This window comes from Syngnathus typhle, linkage group LG21 (assembly GCF_033458585.1).
Source record: "Syngnathus typhle isolate RoL2023-S1 ecotype Sweden linkage group LG21, RoL_Styp_1.0, whole genome shotgun sequence".
Lineage (NCBI taxonomy): Eukaryota > Metazoa > Chordata > Actinopteri > Syngnathiformes > Syngnathidae > Syngnathus > Syngnathus typhle.
Genome location: NC_083758.1, coordinates 5,459,870 through 5,485,343, shown reverse-complemented (window position 1 = coordinate 5,485,343; position 25,474 = coordinate 5,459,870). Strand labels below are relative to the sequence as shown.

General features: G+C 47.8%; 2 protein-coding genes across 9 annotated transcripts; one reads left to right on the top strand and one right to left on the bottom strand.

The window, feature by feature from the left end:
- Positions 1-828: 828 nt before the first annotated feature.
- Positions 829-21,838, top strand: sbf1 (SET binding factor 1). Of its 7 annotated transcripts, XM_061268445.1 has the most exons (43): positions 829-1,053; positions 6,006-6,097; positions 6,275-6,412; positions 6,495-6,617; positions 6,693-6,803; positions 7,032-7,109; positions 7,799-7,828; positions 8,904-9,009; positions 9,262-9,394; positions 9,474-9,582; positions 9,700-9,813; positions 10,684-10,761; positions 10,843-10,956; positions 11,036-11,164; positions 11,559-11,657; positions 11,727-11,934; positions 12,190-12,302; positions 12,399-12,548; positions 12,619-12,687; positions 12,763-12,924; positions 12,988-13,250; positions 13,310-13,482; positions 13,562-13,635; positions 14,210-14,402; positions 14,476-14,603; positions 14,745-14,920; positions 14,981-15,117; positions 15,189-15,396; positions 15,475-15,671; positions 15,733-15,870; positions 15,941-16,036; positions 16,449-16,523; positions 16,951-17,123; positions 17,501-17,677; positions 17,760-17,861; positions 17,928-18,113; positions 18,204-18,330; positions 18,402-18,532; positions 18,615-18,962; positions 19,049-19,254; positions 19,559-19,646; positions 19,736-19,867; positions 19,965-21,838. In XM_061268445.1, the coding sequence occupies exons 1-43, from the start codon at positions 999-1,001 to the stop codon at positions 20,061-20,063; spliced, it is 5,838 nt and encodes a 1,945-aa protein (XP_061124429.1). In that variant the 5' UTR covers positions 829-998; the 3' UTR covers positions 20,064-21,838. The 7 variants fall into 7 exon arrangements, with proteins under 7 accessions (XP_061124429.1, XP_061124427.1, XP_061124426.1 ...); XM_061268443.1 differs by having other exon boundaries at positions 6,501-6,617; positions 12,763-13,250; XM_061268442.1 differs by having other exon boundaries at positions 12,763-13,250.
- Positions 21,572-25,146, bottom strand: cbll1 (Cbl proto-oncogene-like 1, E3 ubiquitin protein ligase). Of its 2 annotated transcripts, none has more exons than XM_061268451.1 (6): positions 24,989-25,146; positions 24,195-24,365; positions 24,020-24,123; positions 23,875-23,958; positions 23,729-23,802; positions 21,572-23,576 (listed from the first exon to the last, which is right to left on the bottom strand). In XM_061268451.1, exons 1-6 carry the CDS (start codon positions 25,074-25,076, stop codon positions 22,616-22,618), a joined length of 1,482 nt encoding a protein of 493 aa, XP_061124435.1. In that variant the 5' UTR covers positions 25,077-25,146; the 3' UTR covers positions 21,572-22,615. The 2 variants fall into 2 exon arrangements, with proteins under 2 accessions (XP_061124435.1, XP_061124434.1); XM_061268450.1 differs by having other exon boundaries at positions 24,195-24,413; positions 24,989-25,142.
- Between the last annotated feature and the right edge of the window lie 328 nt (positions 25,147-25,474).

Genomic DNA, 25,474 nt, shown 5'->3' with positions numbered 1-25,474 from the left:
TCTTTCTCACCCTTTCTCTGGCAATTACTCAAGTTGAGGCTCAAGGTTGAGATAAAGTGCAAATATCCACAACCCGAGCCTGACCTCCCTGAAAATAGAAGGCAGCGCTCCTATCTCCCGTTTTCGGTCAATTGTCAGGCAACTTGTGTGAGAAACTCTGTGGGGGAGTGCAAAAAAAAAAAGCAGCATGTCATGCTTGGACCTGTTTTAACTATAGGTGATAAGGACTTTGGGTCACAGGTGATAACGGAGGAAGTGTTGGAATTCTCCTGAGCGTGCAGCCGTGCTGACAAGCGAGGGACACGCTGCACGGATGTGGCCCGTCAGACCTTCCTCTTGTTCCGTTGACATGTTATCCGCCTACATACAACACGACATCATGGGGTCATGGTTTCCTCTTTGCATAGTTCAGGTGTTAATATTTCATCCTTTCTCACTTGGTGCCATAGAATTGCGTTGAATTGAGGAGCTTCATTTAGACCAAAGTTGTGATTTGCTGCCATTGTGTGGTATCTGGAGGCAATTATAAATCTCTTTAGGGGTGCTGTTAATTAATTAAGAATTTTCATTCTTTGCCAAGGAATTGTGGCAAAAATATTGATAAAAATATGACAGGGCAGGGCTCAATTTCATGGGACAGTGGCACCCCCTAAAACAGGCTAGTTTCAGAAAGACAAAATATAGTTTATAACCAGACTATCCTTGAGATATGTTGGCAAAGCTTTCCAAAGAAATGCTAAAAAAAAAAGTGTTTTAAAATTGTGATTATAATGTTTTCTAAATCAATTATGCGGCCCCTCCCTGAAAGTCTCTACTGCGCAGACTCGCGAATCACGGCTGTCAGGGAAGGCAGACTGACAGTATGGCGGCGGGGTACAGCTGGAAGGATGCTACCGTTACCAGCGATGTGGCCGTCGCCGGCAGGACGTAAATGGACTATTGACGGTGCCGAAAGAAGAGGAATAAACGCGAGAGACCCGTCGCCGTGAACGCCCGCCATGGCCCGGCTCGCCGACTACTTTGTGGTGGTCGGTTACGACCTCGACAAGCGAGGTGGGCGCTGCTGTTAGCCGCCTAGCATCAGCGGCCTATTATTAGCTTCGGGGAACTAGTAGGCGGGGATGGGCCGCACCGCCAATCACAGCTCGCCGGCTCCGATAGCTGTCGGCCGGCCTTAGGCGTCTACTTTACACCGAGGACTCACTGGCTCCTCGGGATTAGTGTGCTTAGTTCCTAGCCAGCCTGACAGTTTCTCTTTCGGCAGTTTTTGGAAGTTGCATGTTTAAAATTCCTCTCCAAACGCCTCGCTGCTAGCCTTTTGCACAGTTTCAAAATGAAGCTATTTGCTAATGTTGACAGTAAACTTAAAGCTAAGTAGTAGCTAATGTTAGCCGGGAACTGACTGTTGGTTCGGCTGCGACCCAAAACGATTTGATTCACCTGTTTTAATGCATTTTTGCATTGTGCCAAACTATTGCATTTTCGTTTGAATTGAATTATTTGTTATTTTGGTTGCATGGAGCTCCAAGCACCGTACCCCAACTCGAAAAGCTCCTCAGATTTGTGCAAACTGCAAATGGATGTTTTTCCCTCGGCTTCGTGGCTGATTGTTGTGTGTTTTGTGTGGATTAACCCAGATGGATTTGCCCCACCCGCCACCACCATCCTCCCTGCTCTGCTCCCTTGTGTTGTTGGGGACCTTGTTTGGACCGTTATCTGACCCCCCCCCCCCCCCCTTTTTTTTTTTTTACCCTGAGCTCTGGCCTAGATCCTTGCAGTAGAATGGCTTGGTTAATCATGAAATATTCAACCCGCCTATCCACTGGGAGCATGCAGTTTGCAACGTGGTACAATCCAGCCCGCCTATGATTTATTCACAGTAGGCAAATTGCAAGCTCCGTACTTAAAGCTGCCTATCTTAACAGCGCAGTTTTGGGCTAGCCTGGATGCACTTTTTTTTAATCTTTCGCCGTGAAGTTGAGTCGACTGCAGGATGTCATTACGTGGACAATGCGAACTGTGCAGAAACTCCCCTTCCTGTTCAAGCGAGCTCGTATCGCTACAGCCATTTCAAATCATCTGGAAGCCAGACATGCTCGGTTTTTAATGAATCACAACAGCCTTTGCTTCGGAAAAGCAAACACTTCCCGGGATGACCCCATGATCGATTTCCTGCAGAGTAGACGGGCAGTGGAAGCTCCTTGTGAGGTTGACGCTGGAGAAAAATCTCAGCAGTAAACACCTCAAGATGACGCAGCCGGGTTTAGCTCACCGTCGGCAGTGGAAGAAGTTAACAGCTGATCACAACTGAAGCCAAAGATTAATTTGTGATCTGTGTATTTTAAAAATAAGTCAAAAGCATCCTTGTATTTGTGAAATATATCTAGAGGCAATCTATTGGATATTTTTAGAGGAGTTGTATGTTGATGTCTTTCAGGATTGCAATTTGGTATTTATTTAAGGTTTAAAATGTTTACAGGCGATTATTATTATCACATGATGATCCAATTTATTTGTATTAAAAGCGGGCCAAAGTAACGGTTGGTTCGTCATCCTTGTTAAGTTCTCTCCCTCCCCGCGTGTGTCAAAATAGCATCAAACCTAGAGTGAACCAGTCCTCGATCATAAGAATACCAGGAATTCCGCTTTTCCTCTGGAGTCTAAATATTTCATGCATCCTGCCTGCCTCGGCGTGTGTGTTTCTATGTGTGTGTCACTCGGCGACATGCTGGGGCAGTGACAGGTCGTCAGGCTTGCGTCATCGCCACGCTCACGTGACCGACGCTCGCCGTGCCAAAATGTTAACCGTGGATATTATTTTGAGCCAAGATGGTGCTTGCGTGGACGTTAGCGTCCCGGCCGGGTGTGGTTCTCATAGCAAAGAAGGGGTCCGTCCCTGGAGAAGCACCATTGTGTTTTGACAGAGGAGGCCGCAGAGCCGGCAGCCAATCGCGCGTGCCGTCCCAGACCCAAACAGGAAACTGGGCGAAAACTATGTTTTATTTATTTAGTTGCAGTAGAATCTGGATGCAAATGTGTTGTATTATTGATAGGTTAGTGTAAACGTGACGAATTTAGGTCATGCGTGAAATAACATGCACAGAGCTACAATACGGGGCAAATTCTCAATTTAATTAAAATGATGGATTTTTACTCTATCTAAAAATAGAAAATGTGCTTCCTTTTTTTTTCACTTTCTCCAATTCTCGATGTTTGTGTATTTGTGCCGATTTATTAACCAGTTAGCCTCCCGTTTTACATTCTTCTGTTTATTTATTTTTTCAGGAGCAATCTCACGACAATACCGATAACAGCGAGCATTTAGGCCATTATCATCTTGCCATTAAATTTTCATAGCGTTTGATCTCCAGCTCAGATGCCGCGACGGATGTGGGATGTAAGACGAGGCTTCTGATGCTGCCAACGGTGCCTGCCTGTGGGCAGCCACTTCCTCTATTGCCTCCAAAGCAGGACTGCCGCCTTCCAAGCCCTCCTGAAATAACCCCCACAATCTGCCTTTCATAGCGAGGGCGGGGGGGGCAAGAGGGACACACTCGACGCTTGTGTGTGTTGGCCGCTCACCCGTCGGCTCCTCGAACGGGCTTTGTGTTTGCTCGGTTGCCGCGGTAACGTCAACCCTGCTGCGGGTTTGTCATGACTGACCAGGGAGGCCCTGATATTTCCGATAAAGCGTTGATGAAACACTAAAGATGACCACAAAATTTTTTTTCCCTTGTTGGATAAACTATGGCTTCTTAGCACTCAACATGTTGTGTCCACCAAAGTTGTGAGGATCCTAAAAATATGCTAGGCTGTAATTATGCCCGAATAGGGGTGTGTTGGGGATGCCCCCCCTCCCCTCTTTGGTGTTGATGGCTTTCCTAGAATGTCAAGAATTTCTTCAAGTCCTTTTCAGACAAAGGCTGAGTCAGGACTGCTCTGGTTGAGTTTTCTGGCGCTCAAGGGAGCAATCGTTTGAGTCCCCAAGGGAGGTATTTGCCACGTCTAGGGCAGTTTTAGATCTGAAGATAGGTGGGAGCGGTGTTGTCGGGCTGTGATCCGGCTAACCTTATGGTATTGGTTAAAAAAGAAAACCCCCTCCTGCTCTTTTGATTCCACCCAGTGCTGTGATGCACCGGTGGAGTCAGCGTCGAGGCATGCAGTTAAACCAAATTGCCTGATGAAAAATTCTACAATTCTGTCAGGCAACTCGGCATCGGTTCTAATTAGGGTCAAAGTTCCGATGTATTTTTCTGCGCATCAAATTTGTCCCTTTCCCCTACATGGGGGTGGGGGGGGGGGTGTTCTAATCTCATCTAAGAGCAGCGTCTGGTCTGAGTAAATGGATCAGACCTTGGTGGACGGATTCGAGTTGGACTTCATTGTATTGTAATGGAATAATTCCTGACGTTCAGTTTGAATCAGCGCTTCTCTAAATCATTCGCCGCTCTCCATTAGGTAGCACTTAGAAGCATCCTCCGTTCCAATGCAAGGACGTTCTCAGAGCGCCACGTTATTAATAATCAGGCTGTTTTAGCAAACTTTTTATTGTATTTTAAAAAAGTGAAGACAGTTTTCAGTTTTAGTATTGACACAAAGTCGAGGCACAATTTCTCTTCGCCGGCCAAATAGAATTACACTAAGGGACATATTTGGCCCGCGGGCTAATTTTGGCCCAATTTTCCAAAGCCATGAATGAGCAAGCGGCGTGAACGCAAGTAACCTTTGCAATTTTTAGTATGTCTAGTAGTGCTCGCTCCCTTGTTGGTGTGTTTCCTCTCCTGGAAGGCCTTTTTTGTTTTGACGGATCCCGCCCGGAGAGGAGGAGGAGGAGAGCTCATTTTGCAGGAAGGATGTGCTGAAGTGCTTTTTTGCACAAAGAACATGTTCTACATTGTCTCCTGGGTGACAATGTTTTGGGTTTTTTTCTGCTTCGGTTTTGAAACGCTCGCCTGGCTGTGCCTCGGGTCTTCATTGAGGTTTGCCGCTATCACACAAAGATGCTAATCAAGTGTCATGAGGGTGTTGTTTTAAGGAAACCAAGACCCATTCATGCTTGTTTATATATAAATCGAGTGAGAGGATTGACATTTTTATACTATTTCAGATCAAGCCCTCAAGAGCGTCGCCATGGAAACTGCCTATTGTCGCCACGTCACTGTGGTTTTGCAGCTTTTGAAAGCGCACAAGTTGCGGTCTGGCTTCAAACTCAATCAAGTCGCACACATTCCAAAGAATGAGTCGCAAAAATCCTGATTACTACTGCTCAGCGATCACATGACCGGTCCTTTTTTTTTTTTTTTTCCCTGTGTCATAGTTTGACTGCTATTAGTCATCTTCATGTGGAGTCACGTGTGCTCCGTAGTGCAAAGTCCTGCTACTTCCGCTACTTGCGTTGACGTCCATTGTTTTTGAAAATAGTCCCAGTGCAACCGTCCGTCCCTTGGCGAATACGCTTATTAATAGTTCACTTGGGAGAGGGAATGGCTAGAGGCTAGCCTTGTGTGTTTTGGTGGCTGGCCCACTTTGTGTATTGTCAGTTGCTCTAGCTGGACCACTGGCTCTGTCGTTTTTTTTTTTGTTTTTTTTAAACATCTTAATTTATCTGAACACTGTTGTACGCGTTTCTGTAGTCTGTCCTCCGCACAGATGAATGCGGCTACTGTCTTCCGACGCACGCCGGGTTTCCGATAGAACTAAGCTGAAAGACCGGCTTGTGGCGGTTACATAAGTCGGCCTGTTTTGCCCCATTGTGCCGCTTCCGTCAGCCAGACGACCCGAGCGTGACCTCATTAACCAGTCGCCCCAAATGCAAATTTCGCGTATTGATACTATACTCGGACACGCAGTTCTGACTCACTCGTATGTCAAGTTAACATTGAGAATAAAACTGCTGAGGAGGAGACCGTAGGAACACGCGGGTCTTCTTTGAAAGCAGTTGAGAGAAAACAAAACTGATGTCAAGGGACTGACCTCTGTATCGCTTCCATTTCTTTTCCCTGTAGTGGAAGGCGAAGGCGAGGGTCAAGGTCGCATTCTCCAGCGGTTTCCTGAGAAAGACTGGGAGGACAGCCCGTTCCCACAAGGCGTCGAGCTGGTAAGTGGACATCTGAAGATGTACGTTGGCCAGAACAGGAAGGGACACTCCGCTTTGTCAATGTCTGCCATGCGACCAATACCAAACGCTATTTGTATTGAGTAATATTTTGACCGAGTTATTTTAAAGTAGCCACAACAAACAAGAAATCTAATTATTTTTTTTCTCTTCACGCAGTTCTGCCAACCCAGCGGTTGGCAGCTGGTCCCCGAGCGTCAACCCGCCTCCTTCTTCGTAGCAGTTTTGACCGACATTAACTCAGAGCGTCACTACTGCGCCTGCTTCACTTTCTGGGAGGGCCACGACAACCCACAAGTAAGAATTCGATTGGTGTCAGATCGATGCGCGAGGCTGGTCAACTTCTTTTTTTTTTTACATCCACCGCCTTTGTGTTAAGCTGCAGAAGACGCGGGACGTGGACGAGGTGGACGAGGAGCCGACTATCATCCAGCCGGCTCAGGTCTTTGCCCCCAAGAGTCTGGTGCTGGTGTCTCGGTTGGACTACACGGATGTTTTCAGGGTATGGTGCATTTAATTAAGGCTGTATGTTTTTTTTTGACCAACATCCGTGTCCCCTTTCTCATTCCCTGAGCAGAACTGCCTGGCCTTGGTCTACACCGTCCACGTAGAAGGCCTGACTGTCCCCTTAGAGACGGTCATCGGAAATCTACTCACATGTATCATCCCCATCGCCGGAGGCTCCCAGGTAACGCCTGACTTTTTTTTTTTTTTCTGCCCGCCTGAGAACCTCAAAAATACGACACCATTCCTCACGCTTACATCTGTGTCAGCACTTGGGCTTTTTTTTTTTTTTTTTTGGTCTCGGTTTTGTTTTGTCGGCTGACGTTGGTGTTGTGGCAAATTCAAAAGTGTGTTTTTGTAAGATTAAATGTGACCCCGCCCCCAACTGTACACTGGTTCCTTTGTGTTACAGATAATTGAGTCCCCAGTTTGTAGTTTAGACCAAGTTCCTCAGGTCCTGGCCTGTGACTGGCTGCTGGCCTGTCTCCAGGTAACGTCGATCGACCGAGCTCTCTGCCAATCAAAGAGCCCCGGCCGGCCGGCACCATGTTGATTCTGCTCAAATCACACGCTCTTTAAGGAATGTCGCCCTTTCTCGTAGTCATTTCAAATTGTGTGTGGATAATGGCGCAAAAGCTTTTTTTTTTTTTTTTTTTTTGTGCATTTGAGCGGCGAGTTGTCGGTCATTGTCATCCGCGTGGACTGGAGTTTTATGTTTGGCTAACAAAACACGCAGCACGCTCTCTAACCTCAGCCGGGCCGGTTGTCGTCTAGTTGCTAGGTGACCATATGGGATGGCAGATGGCTTCCTCCGGGGCCAGTCTGAATGGACAAATCACACGTAATCAGTCTTAACGCACGGAATGCACATGTATCAACATGAACATATTGCATGACGTGCAGCGCGTGGCTTTGTGAAGTCTTTTAAGGGTTGTCGTTTACTAAACGAGTTTTATTAATTAGAGGACAAATGATATGAATGAATATACTGTAAAACCATTGTTTGCTGCTTGTTTGTCTTTGCATTTTTATGGTTGTTGCCCAACTTTTTATTAGTCAGGTTGAGCTAATTTTGCAGCCCCGTGGTTGGTTCTAATCTGTACGCTATTCTGTGGGTTACTTTTTCTATGCCTCTCTCTCTCTCTTTTTTGTCTCTCTCTCTGCCGGGTGCTTATGTAGCCAGGCCAGGAGGAGAGAGTGGACAGTTTGGTACGCCCGCTTGACTTTATTCTCCTGGAAGCTTTTCTTTTTTCTTCACCACAAATCAGCCCCCCCCAATGCATCGCCCCCGCCCTCCCCTCGGCAACATCAATATGTGATTAACAGCTGATCATTTTTCCTGGGAGTCATTGCAACTAATGTCCATGCCAGATGATTTCATTCCATTTGTCTTCTGGAATAAGAATTGTCCAATTTATGACATCACCAAAAAAAGGCCAAATTCATCTTGCATTTTTTTCGTTCTTTTATTGGCTTTTGCTAAAATTCTCAGATGTGGATGGAATCACAGTTTGGGACTTGAGTTCAATACGCCTCCTGATCAGTGGTTAGATGACATAATTGCGTTGCTAAGCGCTTAGCTGTCGCCGTCGAGGCTACGGCTGCTTCTGCGTCGTGATGTCTTTTTTTGCTCTTTCAGAAATGACCGCACTTAGAATATGCAAACTGAACAAATGCCAGGACCAGGAATTCTCAATCACACTCGTGTGCTGACCCGTTTTGTGCCACTTTGATTTTTCGACACACAAAGTGTTGTTATCAAGCCCGCAGGCTAATCGATAGGTTTTGCCTTGGCTGTCTGTCAAAGACCAAATCATTTATCCCTTTCAATTATCAATACATTAGCCCATTAGGAATAATCTTTTTGTTTGTTGCTGTTTCAATTATTCTAACCTGTCGCATTTTCACCTTGTCACACTTCAAGGCCTCAAATGAGTCGTCCATGCACATCTAACGTGATTACGTCGACAATGGCAAACTGCTCTAGCGTTACACTTTCCATATCAGTGGCAAGTCGGCCATGAAGATCCGTTGACACGGTGGCTTAACCGTGAGGTTGGCGCCGACCCCTTTCCACCTCTGTCGTCTTTTGCGATCAGCTGGAATGGCTTGTTTGTCACGTACCTGCTAAGCTTCTGGAATTCTCCCGTCTCGATTGTGCTGATTCACGCTTCTCTGCCCAACCCACGGCCACATTGCTCTTTCTAAGAAACGACTTTGTTGTTTTGCTTTTTCGACATACACCCTCATCCCCTTTTAACGGCTCCTATTTCTTTGTCCGTAGCGGACCATCACATTAGGCGCCGGAGACCGGCAAGTTATCCAGACTCCCATCGATGACTCGCTACCCGTCAGCGGCAGCAGCGTGGCCCAGCTGTTCCGGCAGCTCGGTAGGGACAATTGTAACATGGCGACGACACTACACCACCATCATTTCCTGATTTTTATCTCGGGGAGTTTGGTTTTAGCCGCTCCTGATTATCAGGCGGCATCTCTTCCGCCCTAACTGTATTATTCACCGTACGTAATGTTCGTCGATTATTGTGCTTTGTGTCGTTACGAGATGCTAAAACACACATTTAGCGTTGGATTTGTTGTCCCTCTTTTTTTCTAATGAGAATCGTGCTCCCGATTTCCCGTAGGGATCATCAACGTGCTGTACCTGTTCTGTGCCGCCCTGACGGAACACAAAATCCTCTTCCTGTCTAGCAGCTACCAGCGGCTAACAGACGCCTGCCGGGGATTGCTAGCTATCATGTTCCCCCTCAAATACAGGTACGTCCCCCGCTTAACATCCTCGTCCCTCCTCTTGTGTTTTGTATTCCAACGCTGAGCCATCTTTGCGTCTCCGCAGCTTCACATACGTTCCTATCCTGCCTGGGAAACTGCTGGAGGTCCTGAGCACTCCCACTCCTTTTATAATCGGCGTCAACTCGTTTTTCCGATCCGAGACGCAAGAACTGGTGGGTTCTCGTCAGGGTATCACAACGAATATTGTGGAAGCTATTGTTTACGTAGCTACCTACCGACACTGAAAATATATCTATTTAATTTTTTCGGGCGGGGTCTGTGTTTTGTAGTTGGATGTCATCATCGCTGACCTGGACGGTGGCACGGTCACCATCCCGGAGTGCGTTCACATCTCCCTGCTCCCCGAGCCGCTCCTCCAGCAGACTCAGACTGCACTCTCCATGGTAAGGGAGAAGCGTTTCGTTCTACGTTTTGGTTGCAAGACAGACAGAAAGGAAGCGGTGAAATGTTTTGTAGCTGAGCGGCTGTGTCAATATTTACATTTCTTTCAAGAGGCATGTTTGAATTTTTTGACGTCGAAATTTCTCACACCAAAGTGAGACATTTAAAAATGCAAGGCTGCTTATTCTATTTTTTGAATAGTCAGCATTATGGCCTCTCCTTTCTTGAAGGATGGCGGACTATGTTTCGCTGTGCTGGTCATGTCGTGGAGCGACGTAACCACACCAAAAAAATAAATAAAATGTCCTCCCACCGCATGAAGCTATTTACAATATCTCCACCGTGTCATTACACAACATTAGGCAACATGAAAAGCCACTAATTCATGGTGAAACTTCAACTGAATCATCAACTTGTACAACAAATGGCATCGTGTTTGAGAACTCGCCACAAGTGCGTGTGATCTGTTTAAAAAAAAAAAAAACTAAAAAAAAACATGATATAAGATAATGTAAGAGGCCTTCCATCACCAAAACAGAATTACGAAACGGGAAAAGCGCCGATCTTGTGTCTGATAGGCAGCTTTCATTCATTTTTAAGCTTGTCTGTAAAGTTTTCATGGAAGAGATAGAATCTGGTGAGCGGGATGCACGCGGGAGCCATGATGCTATAGATTGTTGGTAGGCAACCCTAAAGCTGGGCTTACCTGCATCCAGGAAGAGAGATGAACGCAGATGAAAATATTTTAAGACTTTACGTTGATGATATTGTTGTTTTCTTTCAAGAGGGATTATTAAAATCCGCTTCCAAGTATTGATAGCATTTCCTAATGGGTGATGAGTTCAATCTATGAATGTGTTTCTTGTTTGCAGGTTTTGGATCCTGAATTGGAAGTTGCCGATCACGCCTTCCCGCCTCAGTCCTCGCTACCTTCGGCACCCAAGATCCAGGTGAGATTATTTACTTTTTTGTGCAGTCCGGCCTCGATTGTGGTGTGCGCGTGTTACGACGGGCTCCCATGTGTGTCTCAGGATAAGGAGATCCGGGCAATCTTCCTGTGGCTGTTTGCTCAGCTTTTCCAGGGTTATCGCTGGTGTTTACATATCATCCGCATTCACCCGGAACCAGTTATTCGCTTCCATAAGGTAACCACGGTCATCTCAAATTAGGCCACAAATTGGATTTAAGAACAAGGGTGATTTTGTTTTGTTTTTTTTCCTGCAGGCGGCCTTCCTCGGCCAACGAGCGCTGACGGAAGACGACTTCCTCATGAAGGTGTTGGACGGCATGGCGTTCGCAGGCTTCGTGTCAGAGAGGGGCCCTCCCTACAGAGCAACGGATTTGTTTGATGAAGTGAGTTTGGGAGTCCAATCGAAATGACCGAAATGACTCGCCATCCTTTGACAGATTACATAGCCACATTTTCACCGAGATTTCACCTACATTTATAAAAGTCAAACCAAGCAGTTTTTATTCCCAAAAGAACCTTTCAAAAAAAAAAAAAAATGTCGTTGACAACATAAATACACACAGAGTGAACTCTGCATTTTTGCGGTTTGCTGTTCATTTTTGGGAACCTATCCTCTATTTGCTGAGAAACTCAACATTTGCCATCTGGTGGCCACCTGGTGTCAAGGAACCAGGTTGAAGTGTGTTAAGGAGTTTCATGTAGTAGCTTGTAATCTATATTTTTGCTGTTTTTTTTTTTGTTTTGTTTTTTAACATGGACTCGCTTTTGTTCCTACAGCTGGTAGCCAATGAGGTGGAGAGGATACGACAAGAAGAGACCTCGCCACACAAAGTCATGAACCACGTCAAGGAGTTGGCCGAGCAGCTATTTAAAAATGTATGTCTCAAGATGAAATATTATTCGATTTGTGTGTAAACCCACTCGTGTGTCATCTTCACTCTCTAGGAGAACCCCTACCCGGCAGTGACCATGCACAAAGTCCAGCGGCCGTCGGAAAACGGCCAGAAAGCCAATCAGAGCCAGAGCCCCTTCCCCGTCCTGGATGAGGTGACGGTACAGCTTTTTATCGATCACTCCACTGCCAAGCTCAAGACGGCGCCGCCGGTTGTCAAGGCAGATGTCAAGAGCATGGTGCCGTCCGGACCCCCGTTGGGTGAGCTGGGTTTGAAATGCATATGGATTTGGGTCATATATTTTTTTTGTCATCGTATGGTCCTTAAATGCCTCCTAATGGGGAAAAAAAAAAGGCTCCTCACCCACTGCGTTAAAAGTTTTTAGAGGTGTAACTTAATCATCAGCACTTCCTGCCTTCAAACTTCTCCGGCTCTCTCAGCGTGTGTTTAATGGGCTTCATTTTGAAGTGCCACAGTGATATATGAGCCTTAACACGTGGCGCCGGCTTCCGCAGGAGACATGGTGGACCGGAACAGCAACGTGATGGCCAACAGCGCCCGCCGGCTGGAGGTTGTTCGGAATTGCATCACACACATCTTTGAGAACAAAATGCTGGAGGCCAAGAAGGTGCGAATGATTCATTGGCAGTGTAACTTTTTGCAATTGTGCTGTCCAGTACTGCGCTGTGGAAAACAAAACGTCTTTGCGCTTCCCTTTTCTCAGCTGATGCCAGCTGTACTTCGAGCTTTGAAGGGTCGGGCAGCTCGAGTGTGTTTGACCCAGGAGCTCAATCAGCACGTCTTACAGAACCGGGCGGTTCTGGATGACCAGCAGTTTGACTATGTCGTCCGAATGATGAATTGCACCTTACAGGTATGTTAACATTGCTATATGATATGCAGCATGATTTGTTTTACGAGCATCCTTTTCTCCTCCTCTTTAGGACTGCTCGCATATCGACGAACATGGCATCGCAGCGGCTCTCCTGCCATTGGTCACGGCCTTTTGCAGAGTACGTTCATCAATCAGTCCACATTCTTCTGAACGCCACAGAGCCTCATGTGTATCGTCTTTGTTGGTCTGACAGAAATTAGGGGCAGGCATCACTCAGTTTGCGTACAGCTGCGTACAAGAGCACACGGTGTGGACCAACATGCAGTTCTGGGAGGCCATGTTCTACAGCGACGTACAGCACCACATCAGGGCACTTTACCTGGAGACGGAGGACGGGGAGCATCAGAACCACAACGTGAGGACGATAGCGAATTGTGGAGATGTCATCAATGACCCGTCGTCAAACGTTTGTCCACAGGAGCAGCAGGAGGGATCGAGCGGGCGGGAAATCGGCGCGCTGGAGCTGGCGTCGGAGCAGAGCCGCCTGTGGCCGACGCTCGGGAAGGACATGCAGGCGGAGCGCGTGCAGAAGGAGGAGAGCACCGTGTTCAGCCAGGCCATCCACTACGCCAACAGGATGAGCTACCTGCTGCTGCCGCTGGACACCAGCAAGAACCGCCTGCTCAGGAGCACGGGGCTCGCCGAGGTGGAGAGCGTCAGCAACAGCTACGTGACCAACAGGTAAGGACGGGGACCATTCTCGTTGGCTTCAGATCATTCAATTTTGCTTCGTCTGGCAGTATTGCGGGCAGCATGGCCGAGAGTTACGACACCGAGAGCGGCTTCGAGGACGCCGAGAGCTCCGACGTGGCCAACTCGGTGGTGCGTTTCATCAACCGCTTCGTGGACAAAGTCTGCAACGAGAGCGGCGTGACCAACGAGCACCTGAAGGCTCTCCACACCATGATACCGGGTATGACGCGCCACCTTCAACAAAAGGTGTGAAACGGCGTGGTTTTCCCGCGCTTACACTTCTCCTCGTGGGATTGCAGATATCGTTCAGATGCACATCGAGACGTTAGACGCGGTCCACCGCGAGAGTAAACGACTGCCGCCGATCCAAAAGGTAACCAATTCCTATTTTTACGCCCCGCTGGAGAAAGGCCACGCGGAGCCAGCCCGGCCAGCCCCGCCTACTTCCCTCTCCGGCAATGCCTACCGCTCAGACCGGCGGTGTCACGCCAGGTATGTTTGTGACTCGCAAGGACAACTGAGCAAAGCATGCTGGGTGATGATTGCTCTCCTGTCTTGAGCTAAAGTGCGTGCCTTCATTACGAAGGGTGACGTCAGTCGGTGTGATGGAGAGGGATGAGGGGGGGGCTGCGCTTTGTCATAGTCCAAATTGTTAGAAAGAAAAAAAAAAAAAAACACCGCAAAACATTATTCATCAGCTAAAGAAAATATAGAAGAAACTATATAATTATTTTTTGCTCATGTAGTCTAAAACCAGCTATACACACACGATGGTTGTCAAACATGAGGATTTTCAATGATGGTCAAAGTGGGGGAAATGCATGGTTGCCGCTCCGCCGCCCCTTTCTCCACTTTCAGCCCCCTTGGCCTCACATGTGTTCTTCAGCTTCAGCGTCATTAATCCAACCTCATCTCGCTCCGTCTCCGTTTTCTCCCCCAACCCCTAGCCCAAGCTGCTGAGGCCGACCCTTTTGACAGGCGAGGAGCTGGTGATGGACGGCATGCGCGTTTACCTCATTCCGGACGGGCGCGAGGAGGCCACCGGCATGATGGGAGGCCCGCCCTTGCTCCCCGCGGAGGGAGCCATCTTCCTCACCACTTACCGGCTCATCTTCAAGGGCACTCCCACCGACCCGCTGGGTGAGCGTCTACACAGAACCCGTGCAAATAGGACTTGTGTCTACTGTGGAAAATAAATGTTCCCATCCTGCAGTGGGCGAGCAGGTGGTGACCCGTTCCTTCCCCATCGCGTCATTGACCAAGGAGAAGAGGATCTATGTCACTTTACCCATGGAGCAGTTTGTTCAGGAGGGCTTACAGTTACGATCGTGCACATTTCAGGTACTGTTGAACCATCAAAATGTCATTTCTATTATTAGGTTTGGACTTGAATCCAGCCTGCTCAACCTTTCGAGGGTTCACAAACTTTTGCGTGGTCAACAATTTTAGCTGTAGACTGTGTCCTGTAACAATTTTGCGTAGTTGCTGAAGATCGTGTTCGACGAGGAGGTGGCGGCTGACCTGGCGGAGGTTTTCAGGAAGCACATGCACAAGCTACGCTACCCCCAGCACGTGCAAGGAACGTTCGCCTTCACCGTCGGTCAGAGCAGCAAGCTGGTGGTGGAGCACAAGACCAAGGATAAGAACCAGTCACTCAGGTATGTATCAAAATCACGATCCTCCAGTGAGGGATTTGAAGACCTTTTTGTTCGTCTCAGGACAATTTCCAAAAACCTGGTCAAAAGCGCTAAGCGGACCATCAACCGGCAGTATGTGGCGAAGAAGAAGTACTCTCCGCCTACCTGGGAGAACAGGAGCAGCTTACAGTCGGAACTCGACGAGGATGAAATATCAGGTAAGGTAAAGCTCCCTTTGGTTCTTTCTGAGAATTTCTTTTTGTAAATTGATTTGCTCGTGCGTCCACAGTCTCGGAGGAGGTGGAGCAGAGCTCCCTGACGCTGTCCTCCACCATCCGCTCTTCGGACAGACAGACCATGAGCAACGTGGTGGAGCGAGCGTGTTGCCGTGACTACCAGCGCATGGGCCTGGGCACGTTGAGCAACAGCTTGACCCGCTCCAAGAACGAGCCCTTCCGGATTTCAACCGTCAACCGCATGTACACGGTGTGCAGGAGGTACGTAAATGGACAGCGCGGCGTCTTCGGGGATTGCGCACGCAAGCGTCTGAGCCGCCGTGTGCTTGCCCCTCGTAGCTATCCCGGCCTGCTCATCGTCCCGCAGAGCATCCCGGATTCCACCATCCAGAGGATCTGCCGCTGCTACCGGCAGAACCGCTTCCCCGTGGTTTGCTGGCGGAATTCCCGGACCAAAGCTGTGCTCCTGCGATCGGCGGGCCTCCACGCAAAAGGGGTGGTGGGCTTTTTTAAATCTCCCAATGCCCCAACTTCAGGTAATTCTTGGATGACAATTCTTGCCAAATTGCTTTCTTCACTGCCTGTTTTTGTTCGCAGTGCCCTCCCAGGCAGACTCCACTAGTCTGGAGCAGGAGAAATACCTGCAGGCCATTATCAGCTCCATGCCCTCTTACAGCGAGAGCAGTGGCAGGAACACGCTCAGCGGCTTCACCTCAACCCACATGAGTGCTTCAGGTGAGCGCGACCGACGCTGAGACGCCACGAGCCGCTCGATCTCCCAGCTGACCGCGGCTTCTGTTCGCAGACTCGTCGGATAAGCTGCGGCAGCCAAAAATCGGCGCTCTGATGAAGCAAGTGATGGGGGCCAAGGAGGACGTGCCCGGAACCTTCAGCAGAGGAGGTGAAGACGTGTGTGTGTGTGTGTGTTTGGGGTGCAATCCCCGGTGACATGCGTCATTATGTAACTGAGGTTTGATTTGACCTTGTTTGGCTCAAATGACACAATTTCGATTTTGTATTTCTTTCTATTGGCACAATTCCGTCAAAGAAAGGAATGGTAAAAAAATAAAAAATCGCATATGAATGAGCGCACAAACCGGACACACAGTGGTGCCTTGACTTTTACGTTTGAATTTGTTCCATTCCTCATTGGTTTGAATATAAATGCAATGAAATGCAAACACACCCAGTTGGTTTTTTTTTCTTAACTCAAGGCACCATTGTCTAAGTAATCAATCAAAAGCTGCGGTGTGTATCCAGCCTGCGACTGTGCCGCACGGAGGCTCAATGGTCTTTATCTTTTTTGACCTCAGCTCTTGGTCAAAGGGCCAAAGTCATCTCCCTCTCTCAGCCCAAAATGTCTGGCAAGGCCAGGAACTCTACCAGAGGTACAGTAGGCCACGCCCACCTTGCCTCCCCTCCAACTAATCAAATCTCTTGAACAGAATCGCCCGTGTGTCTGCCGTCATCCCTGGTAGTGTTGTGTATCTCTGGACTAATGGTCTCTGCGTGACTCTTTTTTTTTTTTTTTCTGTCAATCTGAGCTCTGCCGCTGTGTGTGTGTGTGCATGCTGCCACTGCAGCTCGACTCTCCGGCGTCCTCAATGTCGTGTCACGTGTGATTCTTCTGTTTGAGCTGCATCAAACTACATGTAGCAAACTGGTTTTGGGTCGTTCTCCTTCACTTCTATCTTGTCTAGCAGCATGACTATTAATGGATGAAAAACCGCGTGCCTGATTGAAATCCAAGGTTTCCTGATCACACGAAAGGATTGTGTTCTCATGTGGTGATTCCGATGTTTGTGTGTGCGGCAGGGAAATGGGGGAGCATCCGAGGCAGCGGGCGTCTCAGCGCCTACAACCCCGACGTGGGGACGCGTCTCGCTGGGAAGGAGTCGCCGCAGCCCAATGGCGGGCCCAGTGAGGCCTTGTTCCTCCGCCAGCACAGGGCTTACCTCTACATTATTGGGGACAAGGCCCAGCTCAAGGTGAGGAAATCTGAGAAAATACTGCTCAATTAATTAGATAATCAATTAATAATCATTTCTTACATTTGACTATAAGTATAGTTGATATTGATTGAGAAAAAGTCGATAATTGATGCCCACACTAAAATGCTTGTAGTTTCCTGTAAATACCACAAGATGGCGCCAAAGCACATGCTATCGCTCACTTGCTCTGGCCTTCACGTCAATGTTTTTGTTTGTAAAGCAAGTGATAGCAAACCAAAAAAGAATGTATAAAGCTAAGAAAATGTTAAATAGGTCATATCTAACATTTGTGGGATATATCCTTGAGCTACCATAGTTTCCTTTGAAAGTAATAGTCTTGTTTCATTGGGATTTCGGTGTGTTGTGTATTTCAGGGCGGGAAGCAGGACTCCTTCCAGCAGTGGGAGGTGGTGCCCATTGAGGTGTGCGACGTGCGGCAGGTGAAGAACAGCTTCAAGAAGCTGATGAAGGCCTGCGTGCCCAGCTCCACCTCCTTGGACCCCAACACCAATTTCCTGCGCTGCCTGGAAGATTCGGAGTGGATGGCGCTGGTAAGTTACTACTGAGAGTGGAACTTCTGAAGTTGGGGAAAAATATATATATATTTATGTATTTGCATGTCTGTGTGTATAGCTGCACAGGGTGCTGCAAGTGTCCGTCCTGGTGGTGGAGCTGCTGGACACGGGATCATCCGTCATGGTCAGCCTGGAGGACGGCTGGGACGTCACCACCCAGGTTTGGAGACGCGGAAAACAAACTCGCCGCGTCCTCCGCGAGCTTAACGCGGCCTTGCGTCTCCAGGTGGTGTCGTTGGTGCAGCTGCTGTCCGACCCCTACTACCGGACGTTCGATGGCTTCCGGCTGCTGGTGGAGAAGGAGTGGCTGTCGTTCGGACACAGGTTCAGCCAGCGCGGCGCGCAGACGCTCGGCAGCCAGAGCAGCGGGTTCACCCCCGTCTTCCTGCAGTTCCTCGACTGTGTGCATCAAGTGCGGATTTTAGATATCCAATGTGGCTCATGTCGGCACAGATGACTTCGGGTGATAATCGGTCAAATTGTTTCATCCCTTCTTCCTCAGATCCACCTACAGTTCCCCATGGAATTTGAATTCAGCCAGTACTACCTGAAGTTCCTGGCCTATCACTACGTGTCCAACCGTTTCCGCACCTTCCTGCTCGACTCGGACTACGAGCGCATTGAACTCGGTACCGTCTTGGCAATGCGGCATATTTTTTTACTCCGTTCTCTTTTGACCTAAGTTTGACGGTGTTCACAGGAGTCCTCTATGAGGAAAAAGGTGAGAGGAGAAGTCCTCAGGTTTGCAAGTCCGTGTGGGACTACATCGACCGGCTTAACAAGAAGACGCCGGTCTTTTTCAACTACATGTTCGCCCCAGAGGACGATGAGGTTAGCACTCTTTTTATTTTTGCTGCATGTCTGGGAAATGTTCCGCATTAATTAATGTACCCACTGATTAATTTTTGCACAGGTGCTCCGGCCGTACACTTTCATCTCCAACCTGAAAGTGTGGGACTACTACACGGAGGAGACGCTCTCGGAGGGCCCGTCGTACGATTGGGAGCTGCGGGGACGCCAGGATCGGGCGACGGCGGAAGAGACGCCCGACAAGCCCGACAGCGGCGCGCCCAAGTCGCGGCGGCGCGCCGTCTGGCCGTGCTTTGACAGCCTGAGCAAAACGTTGCCCGACGCCATCACCAAGCTGCTGCAGGAACTGCAGACGCTGGAGGGGGAGCTCGGCCAGGCGTCTGAAAAGTGGAAGGACACGTGGGATAAGATCAAGGCCGCTCAGAGGAACGAGGCCAAACTGGAGAGCAAGGTGATTTGAACTGTATGAAATACAGTAATAGTAAGGTCGTAACAATACGTTTCCCTATCTGCCATTTTTTCTTTTTCCTCTTTTAGCCGTCGTTCTCCAGCTCGCTGCTCATGTCGTCCAACCTGAGCCACCAGCGGCGTTCCCAGGGCGTCTACCTGCAGGAGAGCGGCGTGGGCTCCTCCATCAACTTGGGCCTGGACTGCGAGGTGAGCGCCACCTCCACTCCGGTGGCGGGCCGCCCAAGCACCAGCACGCTCTACAGCCAGTTCCAGAGTACCGAGAGCGAGAACAGGTACGTGTTTGCTGGGACTGGGAAATGATTCTTTAAAAGTGCTGCAAAGAAATGCTCAGAGCAGTCACATCTCAAACCGGTTTTCCCCATTTAAATGAATGGAAATGACATTAATCTGTTCCAGCGTGGCTAAAAACGCTGACGAAAATGTGGTGTGATTTTAATTAGGAAAATAGTACGCTATATACAGAACATTTGATTAGATTGTAAAGCATTAAGTGGATCATGATTTCTTTCTTGCTCATTGAAATTGTGCTCCTGAGCAACTGTTGCCTCACATCGCTTTGCTTCTGTGTCGCTCTAGAAGTTTCGAAGGCATTTTGTTCAAGAAAGGCGCTCTACTGAAACCATGGAAACCACGATGGTTTGTGCTGGACAAGACAAAACATCAGGTCGGAACATAACAATGGAGATGTATCATTGTAGTCCGTTCTTTTACGGGTGGCATTTTGCGGTAATTTTTTTTTTTCGTGTAACGCAGCTGCGGTATTACGAGAGCAGGCAGGACAAAGTGTGCAAAGGCGTCATTGAGTTGTCCGACGTGGAGTCCATCCTTCTGGGGACGCCCACCATGGGATCGCCCAAAAACATTGAGGAGAAAGCCTTCTTCGATGTGAGTCTCGCCCGTCTTCCATTTTGGATGACTTGCCAAACAATCCCTAAAAGTCAACAGTTTTCTAAGCCCACCTGTCTCCCCCTCCCCTCCCTAGCTCAAGACCACCAAACGAGTGTACAACTTTTGCGCCCAGGATAGCCTCAACGCTCAGCTGTGGATGGACAGTGTTCAGAGCTGCCTCTCGGACGCCTAGACGGGAGACCCGCCCGCACTCTTGAACTGCAATATCTCAGTGTTTTTAGTAGAAAAGAAGAAAACCGGGGTGGGAGGGGAAAAAAAAAAAAAAAAAAGCGGCTGCGGTCCGACCACACGGAATCATTCCACGTCTTGTGCGACGCGTCCGGCATGAAGATTTCTTCCCGACTCTCCTTCTTACTAACCCTAGCCACCCTCCCCTTGTTCCAGATTTAACTTTGTAAAAAAAACTCAAGGGGGGAATGACGGAGAAGCTGCCGGATCTCAATTTGGGACCACCAGTGACGGTTCATGAAGGATTTTTAGTCTATTTTCTTTTTTTTGTCTCTGCCACCACAATCTCAAGAAAGATATACTGTGAAAGCCCATCAGAATCTCCTCTGCAAGTGTTTACAAAGTGGACAAAAGCTCCCTTCCCTTGACACTAACCACTATAAACAAACGTGTTAAGGGACATAGAAGGAAAAACAAAGACGTGATCCTACGGGATGAAAAAGCTGCATTATGGAACTTATTTTGACCGAAACTCCAGAACTCCCACAAAAATGCTACTCCCTGAAGGCAACACAGGCAAATATGAATGGATTTGATTGGGTGGTCTATCACATCTCTCATAGTGATTATTAAAATGATTTGAGCTACTCCTCAGGATGTGGACTGTGCAGTGGCCTTGTTCCAAGGTTCTGGGTTCGAATCCGGGCTTCTTGTGTTGAGTGCATGTACTTCTCCTTCCTCCCACAAACATGCACATAAGGTCAATTGAAGAGTCTAAAACGCCCCTAGATGTGTGTGAGTACTTATTTGTCCCGACATCACACCCCAAAGTCTGTTGGCATAAGCTCAAGAAGTCACTGAAAATAGTTGGATCGGTGTAGAGATGAAAATGGAGAGGACCTAGTATGGAACCTTGTGGAACCTTCAGCAAAAGATCAAATAGTGTGGTTTAGAAGCCCTCAATTTTACGTGATTGTTGTTATCACTCAGATTAGTCGGAGCTATTCCTCAGGATGAAGGCAGCACGGTGGCCCCAAGTTTCTGGGTTCGAATCTGGACTTACTGTGTGAGGTCATCAACTTCTTATTGTCCTTAAATGTGACTTGGAGTGGTCATTTGTCTATCACCATTGACTGGTGACCAGTCCAGGATGTCCCCTGAATAATGAATGAATGAATTAAGTATAAATAGAACTATTCATCAGAATAGTAAATCTACAATTCCCCTTGTAGGGATGCGTTGAAGTCCCATAAATGTATGTTAGTCACATGACCGTAATCCCTCAAACGCATCACCGTTCACCCTTTGCACGCACATTGTTAAAATTTCTTCCCCCCCACTATGTAAAATATCCTGCTGTGTTTGTTGAACATAACTTTTGTTTATTTTTTAAATTGTAGATTTTTCTTTTTGAGAGGGGCCTTTCACCCCCTTTCTGTATATACTACCCCAGATTGTATGTAACGTTTATAGTAGTAATTTATTTAACTTTTCCCTTTACAAAAGTTCCTCAAAAACCACTTTTAAAATCTAGGAATTCAATGTGCCATTGGTTTATTTCTGTATTAATGTGACTAATGCTTTTTTTTTTTTTTTTGTACCGTGCAAGTAAACCCCTTTTTTTTTGTTTTTTTTAAAACACAGTTGTCCTTATTCTACCATTCACACAAGAGTGGAAATGTGTGTTGTGAAATCCAGTGGGCTACTTTTTTTTTTTTAATGGCTGATTGGATCAAATCGTTGCTAGAATGCAGTTGAAATAAATGTCTGACACATGAAGCCCTCAGAGGCCTTTATCGACATTGACGAATCGACATGAAAGTGAAAATATCCTTGAATAACGACACTTTTTTTTTTGGTGCTAGTTGTGTTTTATTTGTGTCACTTTTCAACCAACTTTGGTACACAAACTCAACAGGACTAAACATCTCAACATTTGTGAATGAAAACTGAGTTTGAAGACCTATTGGTCAAACAATGTCATTCTCTAGATGAACAGCCAGTGGACTTTGAATGGAGACTTTCCATTGATAAAGTACCAGGAGATATGGGTCAGCTGACAGAATATGGGACAAAAATACTTGAAGGATAGTTTTTTTATTTTTTTTATTAAAAAGAATAGGGTGGCTGCTCTTTCCCAAGTCTATTGTCTGCTCAGCGGGAAAGCAAGTAACTAAAAATGTGCACCACAAACTCAAGTGGCAGCTTTATCGAAATATCTACTTCCACACTCCAACCCTGAGGTTTACCATCACATTTTCATACAAGTGGTACAGCCCGGTAGGGTTGCAAAATGTTCAAGTTGGAATATTTCCATGGGAATTAATGAAACTAAATTATTGAATGGTGGCTTTAAACAAACTTCATTTTGACATACTTGGGCAAGGAGATCCATCTACTTTACATGGATGTCTGCTTATGATAAAATGTGTTTATTTATGCTTGGATAGGAGGATACTTTTCCTTCCCATGGAAAGTCTCCAATTTGGGATATTTCTAAAATTAAATTCCCATGGAAATATTCCAAGCCTACAGTCCAGTCATTGAGATGGCAATTTACTGATAATAAGGTCGGTAGCGGCCCTGGTCTGGGTGGTGGGGCCCGGGCCCAGGTGGGGGCCCCTGCATCCGTGGAGGGGGAGGCCCCCTGGGAGCGGGCCACATTCCGGGGCTGAGGCCTCCTGGTTGGTTGAATGGCGGGCTGAGGGTTCCCTGGTCTTCGGGGAACTGCGGCATGGAGTTGGGATTATAGTGATGAGGCGGGGGCGCGTTTACTGGGGGTCCGCTGTGCTGGGGTGGAGGTCCCGGGGGTGGGTGGTTCATGTAGGGTGGCATTTGGCCCATGATGTGACCTGGCGGTGGGGTGATAGGAGGTGGGGCTCCGGACATGGGTGGCGGCGGGGCCTGGTTGTACACCATGTGGGGTGTCCCGCCGCCTTGGGGAGGGTGCTGCATGGGGTGATTGATGGGCGGGGGCGGCGGCCCAAAGTGCTGCTGCGGCGGTGGCGGCGGCCCCATCATGTGGTGGGCATGCGGCACCACGGGCGGCTGACCCGGATAGTCCCCGGGGCGGTGGTGCGGTGGCGGCTGGCCCGGACCCGATGACGAGTCATCCTGGATGGGCACGGTGATGAGGTTGCTGTGTTTGCGCGTGGTCACCGTGGCGATACGATACGTCTCGGGGGGCCCGTCGTGGGGTACGGGGGGCGGCGGCTGCCCGTACGGGTCGTGCCCACCGTGCGGGTGTGGGTTGGGCATGTGCACGTGGTTCTTGGTCAGGTGGGGCGGGGGCACGCGAAAGCGCTCGGGGACATCGGACGCCGGGGGCAGGTGTACGGGCTCCTGGCGGCCTGATGACTTGGCCGACCTCAAGTGACGGTGGTTGACGTGGGCCTGGAGATCCCGCTGGGACAGGTAGGTGCGCTTGCAGCCCGACACCACGCTGCACATGTACAGGGAGCCGCGTTGGCACTGCTCAATACGCTGCACTGGGTCTGTGCAGCTGTACATGGTCAGACTGAACACATAACATGCAGCCATGTTATTCGAAACCGATATTTGAAAACATGCAGCTATGCATAAAACATGTTTTTAAATCCAGTTATAGACACATTACGACACCTATAAAATTATGGGGGGAAAAAAAAATGCATAACATCTGAATCTTACCCAGGGCACAGCTTCTCCCCTTTCTTCTCATGGAGCAAAGCACATTCATAGCAGAAGACATGTTTGCAGGGAATCTGGTAAGAGTGATGATGATCAAAGTTGCTTATTGTTATTGCTTTTTGTTCTGCAAAATGTTTGCCACGTACCATACGTCCATACAGCTGGATAGGAAGCCCGCATTTGTCACAAAAGTGAATTGGGACCTCATCCCTTTCGCCAATCAGATTCAACTGCCAGAGGAACAAGATGTGAGAATACACACAAAACAAAGCATTTGAAGTTGTAATATACCTTATAGTCCCAAAACAGTGGCTGTGGGTATCTCCGCTGGGCAGCAAACACATCTCCTGATTTACCACCAAAGTCAAACTTCTCTTGCTTGAAGCCAAAGTTATCTGTGATCACAAAGAGAAAAATATAAGCAAACAGAAGTGAGGTGCTCGGTGGCGATCGAACAAGCACGTACCGTCTTTTACCGCAGTTTCGGTTTTTAGCGGCAACCTGTTGCCAGGCCTCTGGGTACGGGGCGGAGGTTTAACCCTCAGGGGCTGCTTTGAGATGAGCTTGATGGGGATGCGCCTGCGGACATCCGGTCCGCCCAGACTCCCTGAGCCATCGCTTCCTTGGAGATCGTTGTCTGTCAAAAGGGGGTCACAATGAGGAAACCTTTGACCTGAAGTATGTTCTGCAAGCCGCAGGGGGATACAAACTGAATATCAGCATTGAAAAAAACATTTTGAAAGTACTGAATAACCATCTCAGAACCCACGCCTTTCAATTTTTGGCATTACCTAGACGGTGCTTGAGAAGCCTGTCATAACTTATGAAAACAAAAAACGACCCCGATGACGTCAAATTCATCCTGTTAGCGCTTGCAGCATCGATGCTAGCTACGTTAGCATTCCTATAGGCTTAGCACTGTCACTAAAACATAACGTAGCAGCTCTACACTTTGAATATGGATTTAGTTTTAATCTAAATACCCATCATTACCATTATTGCCCCTAACAGATGTTTTAGCACTTGGGGGTTTGTCAACTTTTGTCGACTAGTGGGAGGGCTCAGTGGCTAGTTGACGCTAACTTGGCCCATGCTAAATGGAACGGTGATCTCAGAACGCTAACAACGCGATCCGGCACTTTCGATCATGTTCTGGACTTCATGTTGCTTCAGTTTAAGGTTATTTAAAAAAATAAATAAACTAAAAAATCACAATAGTATGTTATCGAGGAGGGGGGGTGGTGACGAAATAACACTTACCGCTTTGGTCCATGATCCGAGTGAGTCGGCGCATTGCATCGTGGGATTGAAGAGAGAGAAGTGGGAGGATGGAAGGAGGCATAATCATGACTCATAATAAACGTTTTTACGTTTAAAGAATCGTAATTTTGGGTAAACAAATCCGCGAGTAATCAAGCTGGCTGGATAAATGCAGTAGATTCGTGTAAATTTGCCGAGAGGGGAAGGAATGAGTACTGACTTTAAAAATAAACTGTTGTAAACTACTTAGGATAATTTCATGAATCGTATTGAACCTGTTTTTAATGTGATTTTCCCACTCAATTTTTAACAATATTTAAGTTGGAATGGGAAGGAATGGAAATGTGGAAGAAGTAAAATGACGGAAATTGGCGGAATAAAAAAAAACACTTGGGGATTTTAAATTTACATGACATTAATGTATCATATATTGAATAGAAAAGTATTCATTTGTTATGGTCGTTTTTAATAGATTTTCCTCTGATT